This window comes from Haliaeetus albicilla, chromosome 7, assembly GCF_947461875.1.
Source record: "Haliaeetus albicilla chromosome 7, bHalAlb1.1, whole genome shotgun sequence".
Classification (NCBI taxonomy): Eukaryota; Metazoa; Chordata; class Aves; order Accipitriformes; family Accipitridae; genus Haliaeetus; species Haliaeetus albicilla.
In genome coordinates this window covers 25,369,743-25,388,439 of record NC_091489.1, presented here as the reverse complement: position 1 = coordinate 25,388,439, position 18,697 = coordinate 25,369,743, and the positions used below count along the sequence as shown (strand labels likewise).

The window sequence follows — 18,697 nt, the reverse complement described above, 5'->3', positions numbered from 1 at the left end:
TGACTTCTTCATGAGTACCAGACTGCTTTATAACCTACAGTTTCAACAGTAATAAGACAGGGTCAGCACCATTAAAAAACTGCACAGTTACTCCACTTCTGCTTTTGCCTGAACCTCTTGCTGCTCCACTTCCTGCAGACCCATCAGAGGAATTCAGCACTCATTTTAGAACTGTTTTACATTCTTAGACTTAATTTAAAATCGTGCTTTTTCAAACACAAAAGAGCTTAAGTATTTAGATTCAGCATAGATCCTCAGAATCTGAAGACTGTGAACTTCTTAAGGGCAGCCCATCATGTAAGACTGCTCACTTTTAGTCTGGATCTCAATAACTGAACATTAAACTTTTTAACAGTGGTCCAAGAAGTCTATAATTCTAACCAGAGGAAGAAAAAATAATAATAATTAGAGCTTCTTCTGTATCTGTTTTGGACTATCTCTGAAACGTTCTTTTATTTTGCTAGATTTTACTGAGCAGCCACAATTTCACATACAGATTTGAAAAAAAGAACTTCCTCCAGAAGACCTCCAGAAGAGTCCATGTGCTACACTCAGAGGAAAAAGGGTCTGTAGCAGAACTGAACAGAAATCAGGTGCCAAAGTCAGAGAGCACTGTGTCATTTAACTCTGAAAACTGCCTAAGGATGACAAGTATGTTATTTGGGAGAAGCAAGAAGAAGCTATCTTATCATTTAGATTAATTCAAAATACAATTCCTCAAATTGCTGGTTTTCCTATACAAGGTGTGCCTGAGGTCTGAGAATACCAAATTTTTTACAAAATGGTGCTTCCATCACAATTAAGATATCGCCAACCATTTTAACAAACCATGTAGACTCTGAAAAATGCAAACTGAAAAGTAACTGATTTCGTCCTTCGTAGGGGAGATATTATTTTCAATTTGTTAATACAAGACCATAGTGAATGCTGAGGCTTCAGGGCTTAAATTTACTCTTCCATATGCAAACTTGAAGCACCAAGCAGTCCATTAAATAAAGTGTGGATCTTGCTTAATTACCTGTTTTGTAAGATATGGGGCATGCTAACAGCTGCTGATATCAGTGACTCCAAAGCAGGGGGAACTCAGCTAGTTAGCAGTTAAGAAGTAAAATTACATACACTCACCACCATTAATAATGCACAACAATATATAAAAAGCAGGGGAAGGAATGGTGCAGAGGTTAGGTTACTTCTGTGTGGCAACATTTCGCAACTCCTTCTCTACACGTACCTCACTTCACAAAACCTTTTAGATACAAATAAAATAGCCATGACCTTTTTTCCTCCTCTGCATGATTAATTACTTAATGTATTATTAATTGGAAAATGTAGCTGAATTTCAAATGCTTTCATTTTCTCAGCATATCATGCTGTCTGGGAAGCGCCGATTAAGCTGTTCATCAAAGGTGAGCAGGCAAGGTCATGTAGGCTGTACCTCTTCAGTTATTCATTACTTGTCCTAAATAGTAATTAACAACAGCAATATTTCCAAAATCAAAACTTTTCTGATTACCTTCAGATGATGAGCAGTTGGGGGGAGGGGAGGGAAGGAATCAGTGTATAGCTTTTTACATGTATCCTTTTTTTCACCATTTCTTCTAATGCATACCTGAATAATTCAATCAATACATGAGCTGTCATTTAAGAGACAGAATTTTACTGCGAGTCAACACGAATTTGACACAGAATAAAGGGGAGGTTATGGTTTCCTTTCTCCCTTCCCTATGTCCCCCAACTTTAAAGGGGGATTTGATCTAAGAAGGTGTCTCAATTACCAAGATTGTTATATTTATTCTTTTTCTTTCTTTTGATTATCTCCATTATCAAGGTTAAAGCAGAGATCACAGAGTATGGCCTTGAGGCCATATTCAGTGAGACTCTGAGCTTTGTAATAAACTTATCCCTTCAGTATCTGTGGGGTTTCTCACCTTGAGGCATCTCAGGCGGCAAATAGTGAGGCTCTTGAGCACTGACATGTACCCAGTCGAAGTCATCATACAAGTCTTGGTGGTAGTCACAGGGTCCAGGGCCATCATCAAACGTACATCCCCCTAGGGAAGAAACTTATTATTAGTTTATTTAAAAGCAGAGCTCTTTCAAGAGTCAAGCAGAGGTGTTCCTCCTGGGCACACCACAACTACAGAGCCCACACAGCCTGTGGCACAGTTCAAAGGCTTGCCCGTGCAAAGCTAACACCCGCAAGCAGCTCATGCATCAGTGTTCCCCTCTCTTTTTTAAACCGTCTCTGCTTCACACAACCGATTTCCCCCAAGAGCACCTTCTGTCAGAGCAGGAGATCACAGGCTGAGTCACTCAGCCAAAATGAAACCTGGCCCAGTGTCTGTGTGACAAAAAGCAACACACTATCTAAACCAAGGGGGAAACAGAAAATAATGGACTAGCCTCAAAAAACAAAGGTATAAATCAACAACTCTGATGCACTGAAAGCATAAGTATTCCAAACAGCAATGACGAGGATAAATACTGTGCCCAAAACAAAACCAGTCAGACAAAATAATTAAAGTTACTTAGAAATTAAATAATTGCTGCAGAATGAATTGGATAATCTTGCTTTATTAAATCAATCCAGCATGACACCACAAATTAAAGGTGCTTTTTCAGGGTCACACAAAAAATGAATATGAAAACCTTATAACAAAAGTTGTGAGCAGAAGTGACGGGGAAAAAGAAGAAGGGGAGGAATGTAAAAGATAGGGGAGGAAAAAAACCCCAAAATTCCTGTGGAACACAGTAATGTCTGCCCTGTCTCATTCAGTAAGTTTTTTATTACATTCTTCACTCAAGGCAATTAAGTAGGCTGGGAAAAAGAGAGAAGAAAACATAATGATCACAGAAAGAGATCAAGGTTTGAGAAAAAAGAAACAAAAGGAATCAAAAGAGCCTGGTCAAAGAAAAAGTAGAGGGTAAATGCAAAAAAATACAAATGTCATGCACAGAGCTCTGCAGCATCTGTTATCTCCATTCATGGCACACAGTCCTCAAGTGTGTTCCTCCTGCTCAAAAATAAAAAGGCAAGACTAGGAGAGAGTGAAAGAGAAACCACAGTGCATTCATCTTTATTTAGGCAGTATTTTTTTATCCAGAAAAGAAGTTATGTAAGAACTCAAGAATTAGATTATAAACAACTCTCAGAAATCAGGGGAGATATTTCTTGCCTCCTCTTCTCCCTGTCCTCAGTAGTTAGGGCATATCAATCCAATTAACAACTGTTACAACAAAAATTCCTCTTGTTAAGAAGACAACTCTAGAACAACAGGAGCATGTGTTGACTTCATTGTCTGACTTTCTGAATATAAAATATGTGGCAAGTACTGCGAGTCCCAAGAACAAAAAACAAACCCTGATTATGATAAATTCTAGTGTCACTGTAAGATGAGTCACTGCCACTGCATCAACAGCCTCCCATGCCTGCCAGGCTCTCACCAGCCCACACTACACCCCAGAGAACGGGCTGGAGGTAGGAAAGAGGACATGAGATTGAGGACCATGAAGAACTACAGCCTGTGCTCATTTCTGCCCTCTGTACAAGACATACATGACCTGGAACTAGGACAGGCCAGAGAATAAGGAAAGGAAGAATGGGCATGTATGTCACCAAATTGAGGATAAAAGTATTTTTTACCTACCCAAAATGGAGTATTCAAATGTCACATAATGCACAGAGTTTGTAAAAACAGTATTAATATTTGGGGAAGGGGAAGTCCCTTTTACTAAGTTTCATCAGCAAATCTAGACCGTGTCCCAAACTGAGATTATGTTTCCTCTTCAGAGACAACTCAGATAATTCCCACAGTTGTGCATAAGTATTTGTTATTTTGAATAAATGACAAAACCAAGTCTTAGCTAATTCTACTTCACCAAAAACTATTGTCAGATACTCATTCCTGGGAACTCCCAGAACCACCTGTTAACCAGTGTGCTGGCAAGGACAAGGCCAGGAGAGAAAGAAAACTCTACACTGTAGCAAAATTTCTGCTAAATCCTTGTATCATAAAACCTTAAAACTTCATATTCAGCTACATGTTAGCAAAACCTTCTCAAATGTTACCCTGTGACACATAAGCACAGCATCAACAGCAACAACAAAGAAGCCCCAACATTTCATACTCTTTACTAAGTTGGTTACTACATCAGTGTCACTGTCAAAAACTGCAAGGCACAAGAAGAGAAATACTTGTGCATCAAAGAAACATTTATGCCTTTAAAAGTCCCAACTCCGATGCCCTATTACCACCGAGAGACTTTTCTAATTAACATCTATCATGCTAAAGCCAGAAAAGCTTAGAACATAAATCTTGGGGTTTTATTTAACTTACAATACACTGCTATGATCACTCTACAGCAAAAATGTACGTTTCCTTCGACATTTAATTGATAAATGAATAGCAGTTTCCCTTAAAGGGAAGTTATCACTGTCTGCTGTCCCAGCACCAAAATGACATATGGCTTTGAAACACATGCCTGCAGGGCACCCATTACCCTTTTTAATGGTTTAAGTGCCCCCAGTATATAAATTTAAACTACCAATGAATCTTGTAGACTCATTTGGAAAATGAATGTCCTTAATTGCTCATCTTTGTGCCCACTATTAATTTTAGTTATCAGGGTTCTGATTAGCGATAACAACACACCTCTTAATACACAGCAAGCAATCCAAACCTCCTTGTGTGTAGCATATCACGGCTGCATCCACAGAACAAGCAAGTGTCCATTTATTGCATACACATGAACAAAGTTTATCAGGACAGCTTATCCACCCTGTAACAACTGCTTAAACCAATGGCTTCCTCTCATGCAGCACACCACCTCCTCTTACCAATGTATGGACACATTTCAAGGCAAGTAAAGTAAAAGCCAATGCTGTAGCAATTTATCCAATATAACACGATGAGAGAGACTAAGCATTTTAAACCCCTTGCAGACTACTCCTTTTGACTTAAAACATGAGCAAATTTGGATCTCCCCTTCTCTGTTTTAACAGTCAACTGCCTGTGTGCTATTTTGGTAACTCTGGGTACTAAGAGATAAACCTAGTGTAACATGCAGTGTGGAAAACACACCAAGAGATGATGAGTGAGTGAAACCTGCAATGATACATTTTGTTCCCAGTCATTTGTTCAAAACTATAAACATTTTAAATCAGTCTTTAACCACTCAAAAATAAAACCACATCTGGCAGAAGTATACCATAGGTCAGGACTTTTTAGCACCCTAACTCAGCTACTGGGCCACTCTCCACCATAATGTAACAGCACTGTTCAGGGAAGAAAAGTGGATCGGTTTGATGAATGTTTAGTACCTTCCAATGAGGTTCAGCAGCTGAACTCAAATACACATTCGTATTTGTTGCCAAACATTTTGACAACAGCCTGCTAATATCCTACAAATGACAAGTTAGAAATCTCCAACTCAGCCATTTGTAACTTCCCCCAAAACTCAGTAAAAAGGTACTTCACTACCAACCACTGTCTTGTTATGTATCACCACCGCATTCCTTTAGCTACAGCTGATGTATAACCTACAATTTATCTTCAATACTACCCTGCTACTGGAATTTGTGCATACCTACCAACACACACACCATGCCACAAACTGATTTGTGCACCCCTGCTCAATCTCCCAGCTGGAAGGACACAGTGCTGACATTCAAATGCTCTTGGACCTTGCAGTACCTAAATCCACATTCACCTTAGATTTCTAATGTCATGCTTCAGAAAAAGGTGGCAGCAGCAGTAATTAAAGCAATACACCAGACTGGTCCAACCTCAACAGCCTGATGTGGGCTTGGGGGCTCACACGCAAGGCAGGCAGCATCTCCTCCCTTCAAATGATGCTGCCACCAGGACATGGCCCAGAAGGGCCGACAGGGACAAGCAGCACACTCTGCTGATAGGCAGCACTGGCCACAGCCATGACTGGCCACACCTGCGGTGGCAGCAGCAGCTGCCATCAAGTAAGCCTCAACAATCAAATTAACAAAAAGAAAAATCAGGTGGTCCATCAGAAACAAACACCCTATTGACAGCTGGAATTGTAAGCTAGGAAGACAGAAGGAATTTTAGGTCTGGATGGTTATTTTGTCAAACTGCTAACTGTATTTTGGGTCAATCCAATTTGTTCAGTTGCTGAGGAAGTATTTGGGAAACATGTACATTCCACAGAAACCAAGCAAATCAACAATTCACTGTTTCCATTATCTTTTCCCATAAGCTTCACTACATTAACTTCAGCTTAAACACACCTAGAACTCTCACACATTCCTCTTCAACATCCTTCTAAAAGATAAGTGATAAATTATACTAGCCTCATAAAAATTTCCTGACATGTCCATTTTCGTTTATAGAAGATAAAGAATCTTAAATGTTCATTATAAAAAGAAAGATATGAATATCCCACACTGAACTCTCAGAAATGAAATTAAAGCTCCACTAAATAACGAGGTCATTAAGATTAACCTAAATTTAATCTTAAAAATTAATCTTAACCTAAATTTAATAAAGATCATATAGTCAAGGTTTATACATCACCTATTGTAGTGGGTTGACACTGGCTGGACGCCAGGTGCCCACCAAAGCCACTCTATCACTCCCCACCTCAGCTGGACAGGGGAGAGAAAATCTACTGAAAGGCTCTTGGGTAGAGACAAGGACAGGGAGGGATCACTCACCGACTACCATCACAGGCCAAACAGACTCAACTTGGGGAAATTAATTTAATTTATTACCAATCAAATCAGAGTAGGATAATGAGAAATAAAACCAAATCTTAAAACACCTTCCCCCCAACCCTCCCTCCTTCCCGGGCACAGCTTCACTCCCTGTTCCTCTCCCTCCTTCCCCTGCAGCAGCACAGGGGGACGGGGAATCGGGGTTGGGGTCAGTTCATCACACGTTGTCTCTGCTGCTTCATCCTCCTCAGGGGCAGGACTCCTCACTCTTCCCCTGCTCCAGCGTGGGATCCCTCACATGGGAGACAGTTCTCCACAGACTTCTCCAATGTGAGTCCTTCCCACGGGCTGCAGTTCTTCATGAATTGCTCCAGCATGGGTGCCTTCCATGGGCTGCAGTCCTTCAGGCACAGACTGCTCCAATGCAGCCTTCCCACAGGGTCACAGCCTCCTTCAGGCATCCACCTGCTCTGGCATGGGGTCCTCCCTGGGCTGCAGGTGGATATCTGCTCCACCATGGACCTCCATGGGCTGCAGGGGGACAGCCTGCCTCACCATGGGCTTCCCCACAGGCTGCAGGGGAATCTCTGCTCCGGCGCCTGGAGCATCTCCTCCCCCTCCTTCTTCACTGACCTGGGGGTCTGCAGGATTGTTTCTCTCACACGTTCTCACTCCTCTCTCTGGCTGCTGTTGCGCAGGTTCTTTTTCCCCCTCTTAAATCTGTAGTCCCAGAGGTGCTACCACTGTCGCTGATGGGCTCAGCCTTGGCCAGCAGTGGGTCCGTCTTGGAGCCGGCTGGCACTGGCTCTGTTGGACATAGGGGAAGCTTCTAGCAGCTTCTCACAGAAGCCACCCCTGTAGCCCCTCCCCGCCAAAACCTTGCCACACAAATCCAATACATTTATAAAAAGCTATTTAAAGAGTTTTGAATTTAAAGACCAATCACATTTTTTTAAAATGTTACCACAATATTTCCTTAGCAGCAACCCTCAGTACTGACACTGCTCTGTGATTTTGATTCATCCTACATCCCTCCATACCAACCTAGGAAAGAAGAGCTGAACAGATTTTTCCCTACCAGGTGAAAATATAAATAAGCTTAAGACTAACAGAAGTATGTGTCAGTAACTCCCACTAATAAATGGACATCCACTACAACTTTACAGTGGCCTCCAGCTCATCAGCTCAGGACAGAAAGGAAAACTGATTCAGATTTTGAACTAATGATCTTTATCTAACAATTCCACTGTTCTCACTACACTTCCTACCGATCATGTCACTTTTACTATTTAGAACAGAAACAGTCAGTTGTACACAATATTACATGAATTTAAGATACCCGTAACATTCATTATGAATGGCATTATAGGGCTGCTATACTGGAGATCTACTGACTTCTAGATAAAAGACAGTATTCCCACATATCACCTAAAAATTCTGTATATGAGTTTTCATATTTAATTAGACCTAAACAACTCCACTGCCCTTTAATATACACTCAGAAAAGCAACAGTAAAAAAAAAATTCAGAACATTGAGAAAACTACTAAATTGCAATAAATTAAGTACCTATTGATAAAACTAGCTGATAAAGAATAACACACATTTACTGGCCATGCTTTATACCACCTTTACAAAAAAGACGGCCCTTCACATCGGGGTAGGAGAAGGGAACGTCTGGCATTCACTTTTCTAAATCCAACAAAGAATATATTTGTCTTGTATCACACTTTGTACAGAATTAAAAATAAAGAAAAAAATTAGTATAGCAAATTATATGCAACAACAGTAAGAAGGCATTTATTTTTAAGTCTCCCATAGTAACAATATCTATCCACTGGAACTGCCAAGTACCTTCTCACCAAAATCTGGCACAAAGTTTAAGCAACTAATAAGGGAAACCAATGAAAGAAAACTGCATCTTCTGGATTTGGGGCAGGGGTAGAGAAGGGAAACTGGAGTACCTGATTAGGTTTCTGAAACAAACTGATTTTATAAGTGGTCTTCATTACCTATTTCTATAACCTATCAGCACTGCAAGGATTTCTTCAGCCATAGAATGGCATGTATAGAAGGACAGTCAAAAGAACACAACTTTACAGTTTAATTCTGAGATCTGTTCTTGCATCCAACTACTTCGGGTGTTATGTAAAACACAAAATAAACTAGTAACATCTTAAATTTCATGCTCCTCAATTTTTAAGTTATAAGCCCAGAAACTGATCTGCTAAGAACAAGCAGATCACCAATACAGGAGAGAAAAAAAATTCTAGCATGAGAGAAGAGTTGTATTACAGGCCCACGACAAACTTTCATCATCACAACTTTTCCCTTACTCAGGGCTCAGTTACCAATGGTTTCTTTAGGGCTCATATGCACAAAGGTGTCACACCAGGAATGAAATACTCTTTTCTCATTCAGCTCAAATGACTAGTTGGAACAATCTGCTCCCTTTATTCAACAGCATGCTTTTATTTTTCTCCACCACCTGCTGTAAAAGCATAATGACTAGCTCTAAATCTATCAAAGTAGATAGCTCCCTCATAAGAACCCAGTACAAAATTATGTTTATCTGGGATGTCAGGTAAAAGTCCCGTGCAAATTTAATTTTCTCCTCACATCGATTGGTGAATTCAAAGCTTGAAGAGCATAAAGGTGCTATAGCAGGTCTCTTGTCAGTCATATATCCAGGAACAGGTTCTGCTTTTAAAATCGCCCACCCACCACATTAATTTACCTGTTTCTGTCACAGCACACCTTGAAGCACAGGATATTTTCATCTTCTAAAGGCACTACGTTACTTCTGCTGCAAGCATTTCAAAACACATTGATTGCAGAGCATTCAGACACCTATTAAGAATATACTATGAATTGCTGTTAATACTGTTTTAGAATAAATTGTAATGACATGTTAAAATGCTTATGTTCAGTATTACCTACTGAAATGTAACTCTGAAATAACCTTAATTAACCTATGGCATCTAAAAAGGCAGAAGGTCAGAGGCACTATTTAATTTTTAAAAAATAACTATGAAAATAGCAGCACTTAAGAAAAATGACACATTCTCCTTCACTACAGGGAAAAGTCATACTAAATACTAAGAATATTTATCTTCTTTGCAGTGGTACCTTATTTTGTAGTACTAGAATTCATTACACAAAACACAACTGATTACAGTTAAGAGCCAAGTAAACTCAATTACCTACAAACTCCTATTAAATTTTTTCTAGCCTTGTTCCCAGTATCAGTATGTTTTAATCATCCTCTTGGCTTTTTACCTTGAACATGGAACTCCAAGTCTCATTCAAAAGCACCTATGGAATGTAAACACCAACAGCTTAATATGAAATATGGCCAATTATTCCTAAGTTAGCGCTATTTTATTTTCAGTGTAGGGCTTTTGTTGGTGCTGTTAGAACAGTCAAATTATCTAAATATCCCAACCAATGTAAACTTTTGAGAAAAGAAAGTGGACAAAACCACTCCTAAATCACTACATGCTATAGATCACCTTGACATTAAAAACCAATTCCATGCCCCAATAGCCACAAAGTAGTACCATAGCCAATAGGAAAAGGGAAAGAAGAAGGAAAAAAAAAAAAAAAAAAAAAAAGGCAAAACAGGTCATAATCAAGTCCGATCTATGCATAATTTTTCTCATTTTGTATCTGTCTTTCATATTCCTTATTAATAAAACATAGTAGCTTATTTTAGAAAGGAAAGGTGGGAACTTGAAAAATATTAGATACAAATTACCAGGAATGCAGGAAGCCTCATGTAGACATCCTTTCCTGTAATCTTCAGGGAAAGATCTCGCTATTAATCCCAGCACATATCCTAACCCCAAATTTTGGGAGAGCATGAAGTTTCACAATTAGATGTGGTCTACCTGGCCATGCCATTTATTAGATTTATTCTATTAAATTAGGTTCCTTCCCTCTATACCAGGCCTGGAAAAGGCTTCTTCATCTCCGGTTTTGAAAAACTTCATGTTGATAGGCAACAGGAAACCTTTCCATGCTTTACCAGCAGTGAACAGGATGGAAAAAGGAAAGGGATGAAGGGAGGAGATCAGTCTCTATTACACTATCTGTCCTTCAGTTTCCAAACTAAACAAAATTTAATCTAAACAAAAGTGTCTTTAAATTTCCTCCTGTTCTCCAGGGAAAGGGAGGTTTTCTGTTCTTTACTGGAGAGCTGACAACAGGTAGCTGTGAAGAGTCACAGTTGTTTAAAGTCTTTTTCATGTTTTCTTCACCCTTCCTTGGCATGGGCAAGGCAACGAAGAGCAAATAGCCTCGAATATGTGGATCACTTCATATAACTGAAGCTACCAAGAGAACTTCCATTTCAGTTCACAAGATATTTCTGAAACCAAAGAGATTCAACAGTTTCATGAAATTATGAACAGATCTTCATTCACACACAAGTGTCAACATCCACAAAACACCAAAGCTGTTTCATATTTCAGCTCATAGGCTGCAAGCTTTAGTATTCCTCTGGTGCACTGAGCAGACTTCTGACCAATTGCACTAGTGACAAGGAGTTATACGATTTGAATACAAATAATTGGGGGGTGAGGGGTGGAAGCATGTACTTGAGATTAATAAATATTTTCATGACTATACCAATAGTAACTAAAACACCAGCAAGCAAATTCTATGACTTCAAGGACACAGTTGAGAGCTCCAAAATGAAATTAATCACTTTGATTATTCATGGATATATGTGTGGTCTTACAATACTGCTTCTGAAAATAACACCTTTTTCCAAGACACGGTTAGTGCTTATTTATAGAAAATCTTATGTAGATATCACAGTCTCTGGCATTTCTCCTAAATGTTCTCACAATATGCTGTTAAAAGTTAATGGATAAGAATGTGATTAAACTCAGTAGAAGTGCTGAATGAAGACAGCCCTAAAACCACTACATTAAATCACAAAATTTTCTACAGATTCAGAGTGCTAGGTTATTTTGTCACCTACTCTCCAAGAAAAAAAAAAGAAAAAAAAAGCTGAAATAAGGACTTGGAAGAAAAACAATTATAGCTAAACTTTTATCTCTACTAATCATGTCAGCAATTCAACCACAAAAGCAGGCCTAACAACTACACTAGCCACCCTATTACAACTTTGACAGTTTAACCATAAAACAAGGTGACAAGGGAAAAAACAGGTTATTTAAAGTTTGTTCTAAAACCCATCTCTTTTGAGATCACATATCAAAATTTTGTTCAACAGACAAAAATGAGAATTTCCAGCTGGACAGTTGGAGCAACCATTCAAAAATAGAAAGGAGTTTCATTTGAGGACAACAAACGATCACAAGTTACCACAGCATCAGTGCAGAAGCCAGACAAACAAATGAGGAAATGAGGGAAGAGTACGTAAGTTATACAGACTAAACTATAAAAGGAGCTCAAGGATCGGGGGGCAAAGAGCTCAAAATTGCCAACATGAAAGCTGAGGACTTCCTAGGGGAAGGTGAGCATAAGACTGTGCATAAAATTTTAAACAGTCATGCAAAAAGGAAGATCAAATTAAATGCAAGGAAATGGAAAAAGTTCTGATGTTGAAAATGACAGAAGCTGTTACAAAAGGTCATTTCTGAAGCCAGAGAAGAAGATAAGTCCAAGAAGGTGGAGAGATGATTGAAGAGTTCAGTCATGGTATAAATCCAGAGTCACAGGAGGATGACAAGAACCTCTCAGAAGAGGTCTTTCAAGAAACATCAAGGTACATGAAGAATTAAGCTAGCAGTGAATCACAGAACTCAGGCACATGAATGAGAGCAGTAATGTGCAATATTGAGATCAAAAATGTATCTTCACGCACACAGGCACTGATAAACTAAAAGCCAAATCCTTTCCTATCAGAAGTGCAGTTATTGCTCTAGTTTCCCATTTTATAGTAAGAAAATAGTCACAGGCGTTTTAATAGCTGGCATATCTTTTCACGCAATCCAGCAATATTCTCATGAAAGGTAGGCCACAAAGAAGAACAATGTAAATGTATTTTGAAAACACAGTAAAAGTTTCTATACCCATAGGAAACAGCCAAGCTCCCCAATTTAGAGAAAGACCTGTTGAGATACAGATCAACAAATAACAGATTTCAGATGCACTGGTCCGCAGTCTACAGAATCAGAGAATAGTTGAGTTTGCAAGGGATCTCTGCAGGTCATCTGGTCCAACCCACCTGCTCAAGCAGGGCTACCTACAGACAGCTGCCCAGGACCAGACAGTTTCTGAGTATCTCCAAGGACAGAGACCCCACAACTTTCCTGAGTAACCTGTGCCAGTGCTTAGTCACCCACACCATAAAAAAATGTGTTTCCTAATGTTCAGAGGGACCCTCCCTGTGTGGGAGACAGTGTTGAAAGCCTTACTGATGTCTAGGCAGATGATATTTGCTGCTGTCCTTCATGTGCCTGGAAGTGGTTTCAAGGATGAGCTGTTCCATCACCTTCCCAGAATTGAGGTTAGACTGACTGGCCTGTCGTTCCCTGGTTTCTCCTTCTCGCCCAATCTCCTATTAAAATATTGTCTCATCTTAAACTTTTTTCAGTAATACTTCATATTTTTTCTGGTATAAAAAGCAAGCTCTGCACATCCTTACAAGTTTTAACACCTTTTATTCAATCACACAGACAAGTATAGCATTGCCCTCTGCAATATCATGCTTAAAATGTGGACTATAAAGTATCAGAGAAAAGCTGAGATAAAAACCAGAATTATATGAAAACTTTTCATATTAAACAAGCTGAGAACAGCAAACACACAGAAATAGACATTTGTCTGTCTTTCTGGTATGGCTTTTACCTTTCCTCTTTAGCATTACAAATCTAAGTCTTTTGTTAAAGGTGCCCTACGGAATCAAATGAACATCAAATGGATGATTCATGTCACATCCTACTCTTTCTATTAGTTGTTACTTCCTTCTTCAGCAAAGTAATATTTATCAAAATACTTCATAGACTATCAGGAAAACATTTTTGGTAGATTTCATTAGGAAAGAGTCACCAGACAGCAAAGCTATTTAACACACCCAGAGCACACATACAGAAAAATAAGATGCTAACAACTCACTTTCTTCCTTTACACCTTGCGGGTAAATCACTGCTTACTGTTGAACAGATTTAACATATAAATTGTGCATATAGTGTCTCTTCTCTCATCACAATTAGTCCTCAGCAAAACCTCTGATGAACAAACACCACAAGTCAGCACATCATTTTGGACAAAGCTTACTGATATGCCATCAAACTTAGCTTTATCTGTGCAGTAAAAAATATCCTCTCCAGACAAATCACAATAGGCACGTAAAGCTCTAGCAAAAAATCACTTTTTTTAGGGTAGAAATATTTACAATCAGAATTCTAATTCTACTACATTATAACAAATACAGAAAATGTTATTTTGTGACTCTCCAGGGAACTGAACTCAGGGACTTAAAACTTGTATTTTTATCTGCAAATGTGCACCTTAGTTTCAATAGAAGTAACTATTACAAGAATACTTAGCAATATTATAGTATTTTCCAAGCAGATTCAAGTTGTATTTAATCCCTCCACTTCTTAAACTAACAAATACTCTCTCTGGGGTGACTTTGTGAAATGGTGTTATAGATAAGCCTGAAAATTAGATGAATCCTACTTTAGAGTGTGCGATGAAGTTGTAGCACTTTGGAGCCAATCATCTGTCCATGTCCTGAAGGCATACTGCCCAAAGCACAGTAAGGAGAACAGTGAAACATGATTCCTACAGTCTTACAATTTCAGCACACAAGTGCAAATGCATCCCTTTATGTTATACATTGCACAGAAGTCAAGTACAAGAAAAAACTATGGCTGAAAACTGTCCTGGTAGGCACTGACAGGGTACCAGTAATAGTCTCTGAGCAGATATTTACTACTCAGTCTTAAGATTTTAAGGATGAATTGGATATTTTCATGAAAACATCAGCTTGGTGCTAAATAGTAGTTAAAAGGTAATTCAAAAGTTAGAAGTTATAAGGAAAAAAATTTAGAAAAGAATACTGAACATTCCTTTGCAACATTATAAGCCACATCCATACATTATGCATGGTTCTGGTTTTCCATCTCCTAAGGGTTATAGCAGAAATTAAAAAGGCTTAGAGAACATCCAATAAAGATGATCATAGGATGCTTAAAGTATTAGACAAAACTTAAAAGACTAGGAATTTTCAGCCAGAGATGACACAGGAAATAGGACTGGTGCATCCTTAGTGACATGAAGAGAATAGAGATCAACCACTTTTGTGTGTGTGTGTGTGATAACATTACAGGACTTCAAATGAAGCTATGGGGTGTCAGGATCAACTTAACCACCACAGTGTTAAGCTGTGGGAGTCCTTGCCCCAGGATGCTACAGCTGCTACAGCTATTCAGGGCGGGAAGGACGGACAGAATCACTGATATCAGCTGAGAAACACTAACTGAGCACCTTTGGCTAGGAAGACCACATGCCACTAGGAGAGTATTTTGGGAAAGCATACCTACAGACTTGCCAGTGACTAGAAAAGAGTATAAAAATCAGGGTATTTTGAGAAAAGATACTGAGCTCTATCAGTCTTTTGACCAACACATTGTATTGAAAAAGAGGAAAACATATAAGATGTACAACAACATAAAGCCATAATTGACTATTTGATGTAATCTGTCTCAGAGGGCAAAAATGGGACACTAAGAATTAAGGAGGGAGAGAGGGAGGCATATTATATTGAATGGAAGAGAAGGAGATAGAAAGAGTAACAGGAGGACTACAACACAGATCAGTAGTGAAGAAGTCTGAAGAAATCATGTCCTGAATATGCATTGTTATAAGTAGCCTAATATCTGAAGGTTTGTGCTGGTAACTCCCCATCACTCTACTCTCTACTACCACATGCAATCACTGATGGGCTCCATTAGTCGAAGTATTGACCAGTGCAGGGAAGCATATATAGGTCTCTATAAGGAAATGGCTATACACAGCTCTGAGAATAAGGTAACGATGCAGATGTACTCCTGATGTGATAAAGTTAAAAGACATACATGCAGTAGTTTTCTCAGCAATTGTCAGCCACATATGTATAAACCCCCTAGTAACGTTTTTCCTCAAATAGCACTTGAGAGCTTAGTAACTTAGGCTGCAATCAAACTAGGCTCTGGAAAAAAAAAAATGCTGTATTTCAGTCCTCTTCAGAGTGAATCATAAAGTATGTTCTGCACTCCCCGTTCCGAGGGGAAAGAAGAAGAGGGGAAAGAAGAAGAGGGGAAAGAAGAAGAGGGGAAAGAAGAAGAGGGGAAAGAAGAAGAGGGGAAAGAAGAAGAGGGGAAAGAAGAAGAGGGGAAAGAAGAAGAGGGGAAAGAAGAAGAGGGGAAAGAAGAAGAGGGGAAAGAAGAAGAGGGGAAAGAAGAAGAGGGGAAAGAAGAAGAGGGGAAAGAAGAAGAGGGGAAAGAAGAAGAGGGGAAAGAAGAAGAGGGGAAAGAAGAAGAGGGGAAAGAAGAGGAGGGGAAAGAAGAGGAGGGGAAAGAAGAAGAGGGGAAAGAAGAGGAGGGGAAAGAAGAAGAGGGGAAAGAAGAAGAGGGGAAAGAAGAAGAGGGGAAAGAAGAAGAGGGGAAGAAGAAGAGGGGAAAGAAGAAGAGGGGAAAGAAGAAGAGGGGAAAGAAGAAGAGGGGAAAGAAGAAGAGGGGAAAGAAGAAGAGGGGAAAGAAGAAGAGGGGAAAGAAGAAGAGGGGAAAGAAGAAGAGGGGAAAGAAGAAGAGGGGAAAGAAGAAGAGGGGAAAGAAGAAGAGGGGAAAGAAGAAGAGGGGAAAGAAGAAGAGGGGAAAGAAGAAGAGGGGAAAGAAGAAGAGGGGAAAGAAGAAGAGGGGAAAGAAGAAGAGGGGAAAGAAGAAGAGGGGAAAGAAGAAGAGGGGAAAGAAGAAGAGGGGAAAGAGGTCTCTTAAACTAGCTTCTCTTTTTCAAGCTAAGCAAGGCATTTACACATTTAACTAGAACTTGTGCAAATATTACATGGCCATGTTTTCACAACATCTTTTCAGTCATCCTTTGCTAGTATATTCACAAAAATGTGTATATGACTAAAGTATTCACTTTTGGGGGCAGTTTGCTAGTGAAAGGATAGGCAACAGCAGTATAAGCTTCTAAAAAGTATCAGTTAAAATTCATACTATATCTCATCTGACAATGAAAACATCATGGAAGGAGGAAACATCTGAAGAGTTTCATGTTTGAGGTTTGTTTTGTTTTGTTTTTTAAAGCCAGGAGAATAAGTGTGAATTGTTTCAGTGGGCAATGTGTGTCCCGACGTTTGCGTTACTTGTCACTGTATATATATTTAAAAAAAAAACCACACCAAAAAAACCCTCTACAAAAGAAGCATTCTTCTCTGTTTCTTATTTTTTCTGTACTATAACTTAAAGAAAGCTAAAAATTTACTCTGCGCTACCAAGTTATCAAAGTTAAAATACAGAACATAATGCAGAGCAATACAGTCAGAAGAAAATACTGACAAAAGCCAAGAAAAGCATAATAATGTTTAATACAATATAAAAGTAAATATTTACTAACCAACACATAATCTGGATGCCATGAATAAAGCAAGAAGCATAATAAAATTGTGCTGATTTTAAATTGAAACACTTTAGTACCAGAGGAATATATGTCATTTGTAATAAAATAACAGCCTCAAGGTGTGACCAAAAGCTCTCCTCCCCCCGCCTTTTTTTTTTTTTGCCATATCACAGTTCACCCCACAAAAGTATGAGACAGTGGAAAAACAGAAATGTTTTGTTCATACCACCCACACCAGTAGATAATCACAATTTCATAAGGAACAAGAAATGCCAGGTACAGACTATTGAGAATTTCTGGTTTAAGTTCAAGTACAAATTCATATCACCCACTGGCATGGTCCTCTTTTGATCCCTGTAATTGTGAATATTTGCATACACTTCAAAGGGACAAAGATGGACTCCAGGTCTTCTCGCCTGCATCTCATCTCTGGCTATCCTCATCTACAAATACATTTGCAAACGTTTTCTCTGTGGGGTTGACTCCATCATACCACTGATCTGAAGTGGTTTCCTTCTGCCTAAACTGAACCTCAGCCTGCCTTTCTGACAAGGTCTGGCGATCACGAGCAGCGCAACAAAGTTAAAAAACCCTTTTACTCTTTCACTCCAATCTTGATCTCAGGTCAGCACCTCATTTCTCAATTATTACAGACACCATCATCCATCACTCACATCTGCATTCAAGCCTCTTCTTGTGTCCTTCACTCCAGCTATGCATGAATTTTGAAGGGTAACTAAAAAGCTTCTCCAAGACACACCTTCTCTGTAACTCTCTTCCAGCTTTCATCTCCCCTTAACCCAATCACTTCGACATCTCCTCTCTGCCCTTGACAAATGCATCTTCTCCCACTCTTATCTATTCACAGTACTGCTGAAAGGGCTCTTTACAGCCCATCACTTTGGCTGCCTTCCACTTTCACTTCCTCTCTCACCATTTTCACAGAACAAACTTATTTTTGTAACCATTCACTGTTTATGCCCACTTACAGAAAGCCAGCCAATTCAACTCAACAGAATTTTGTGGCAGCAACTGGCAGAAACCTATTCTTTTGTTGTTGTTTTTGGATTTGCTCTCCTCTGGTTTAGCTGGCTAAAATAACCCAGAGGGTTAAGGGGGGGGGGGGGGGGGGGGGGGCGGAATTAAAGGGTCAAACAAGCCCCCAAAAAGATTACTAGAGTCTATTGCTAAAATAAGGCAGATGTGTGTAGAGGGAAACAAGAAAGCATGGAGTATCGAGGATGGGCAAGCAAATCATTCAGTTGGCTAGGTTTCCTGCTTTCGGCTGCCCATAGGTCTCCAACAAAAAAAAAAAAACCAACAAAAAAAAAAAACCCCACAACACACACTGCCCCACTCATCTAAGTTGCCAACAACATCTACTTAGAGTCAAAATGGCCAGCCTGGCAAAGGCACAAATACTGTAGGT

The 18,697-nt window shown here is 39.3% G+C and overlaps 1 protein-coding gene across 12 annotated transcripts in view; it reads right to left on the bottom strand.

The window, feature by feature from the left end:
• PTPRK (protein tyrosine phosphatase receptor type K) overlaps positions 1–18,697 on the bottom strand; it is a 418,390-nt gene that overhangs the window by 325,624 nt on the left and 74,069 nt on the right. For all 12 annotated transcript variants that reach the window (XM_069787404.1, XM_069787405.1, XM_069787396.1 and 9 more), the window contains exon 2: positions 1,929–2,051. In XM_069787404.1, coding sequence (XP_069643505.1) covers positions 1,929–2,051 — 123 coding nt within the window. The remainder of the gene's footprint in view (positions 1–1,928; positions 2,052–18,697) is intronic.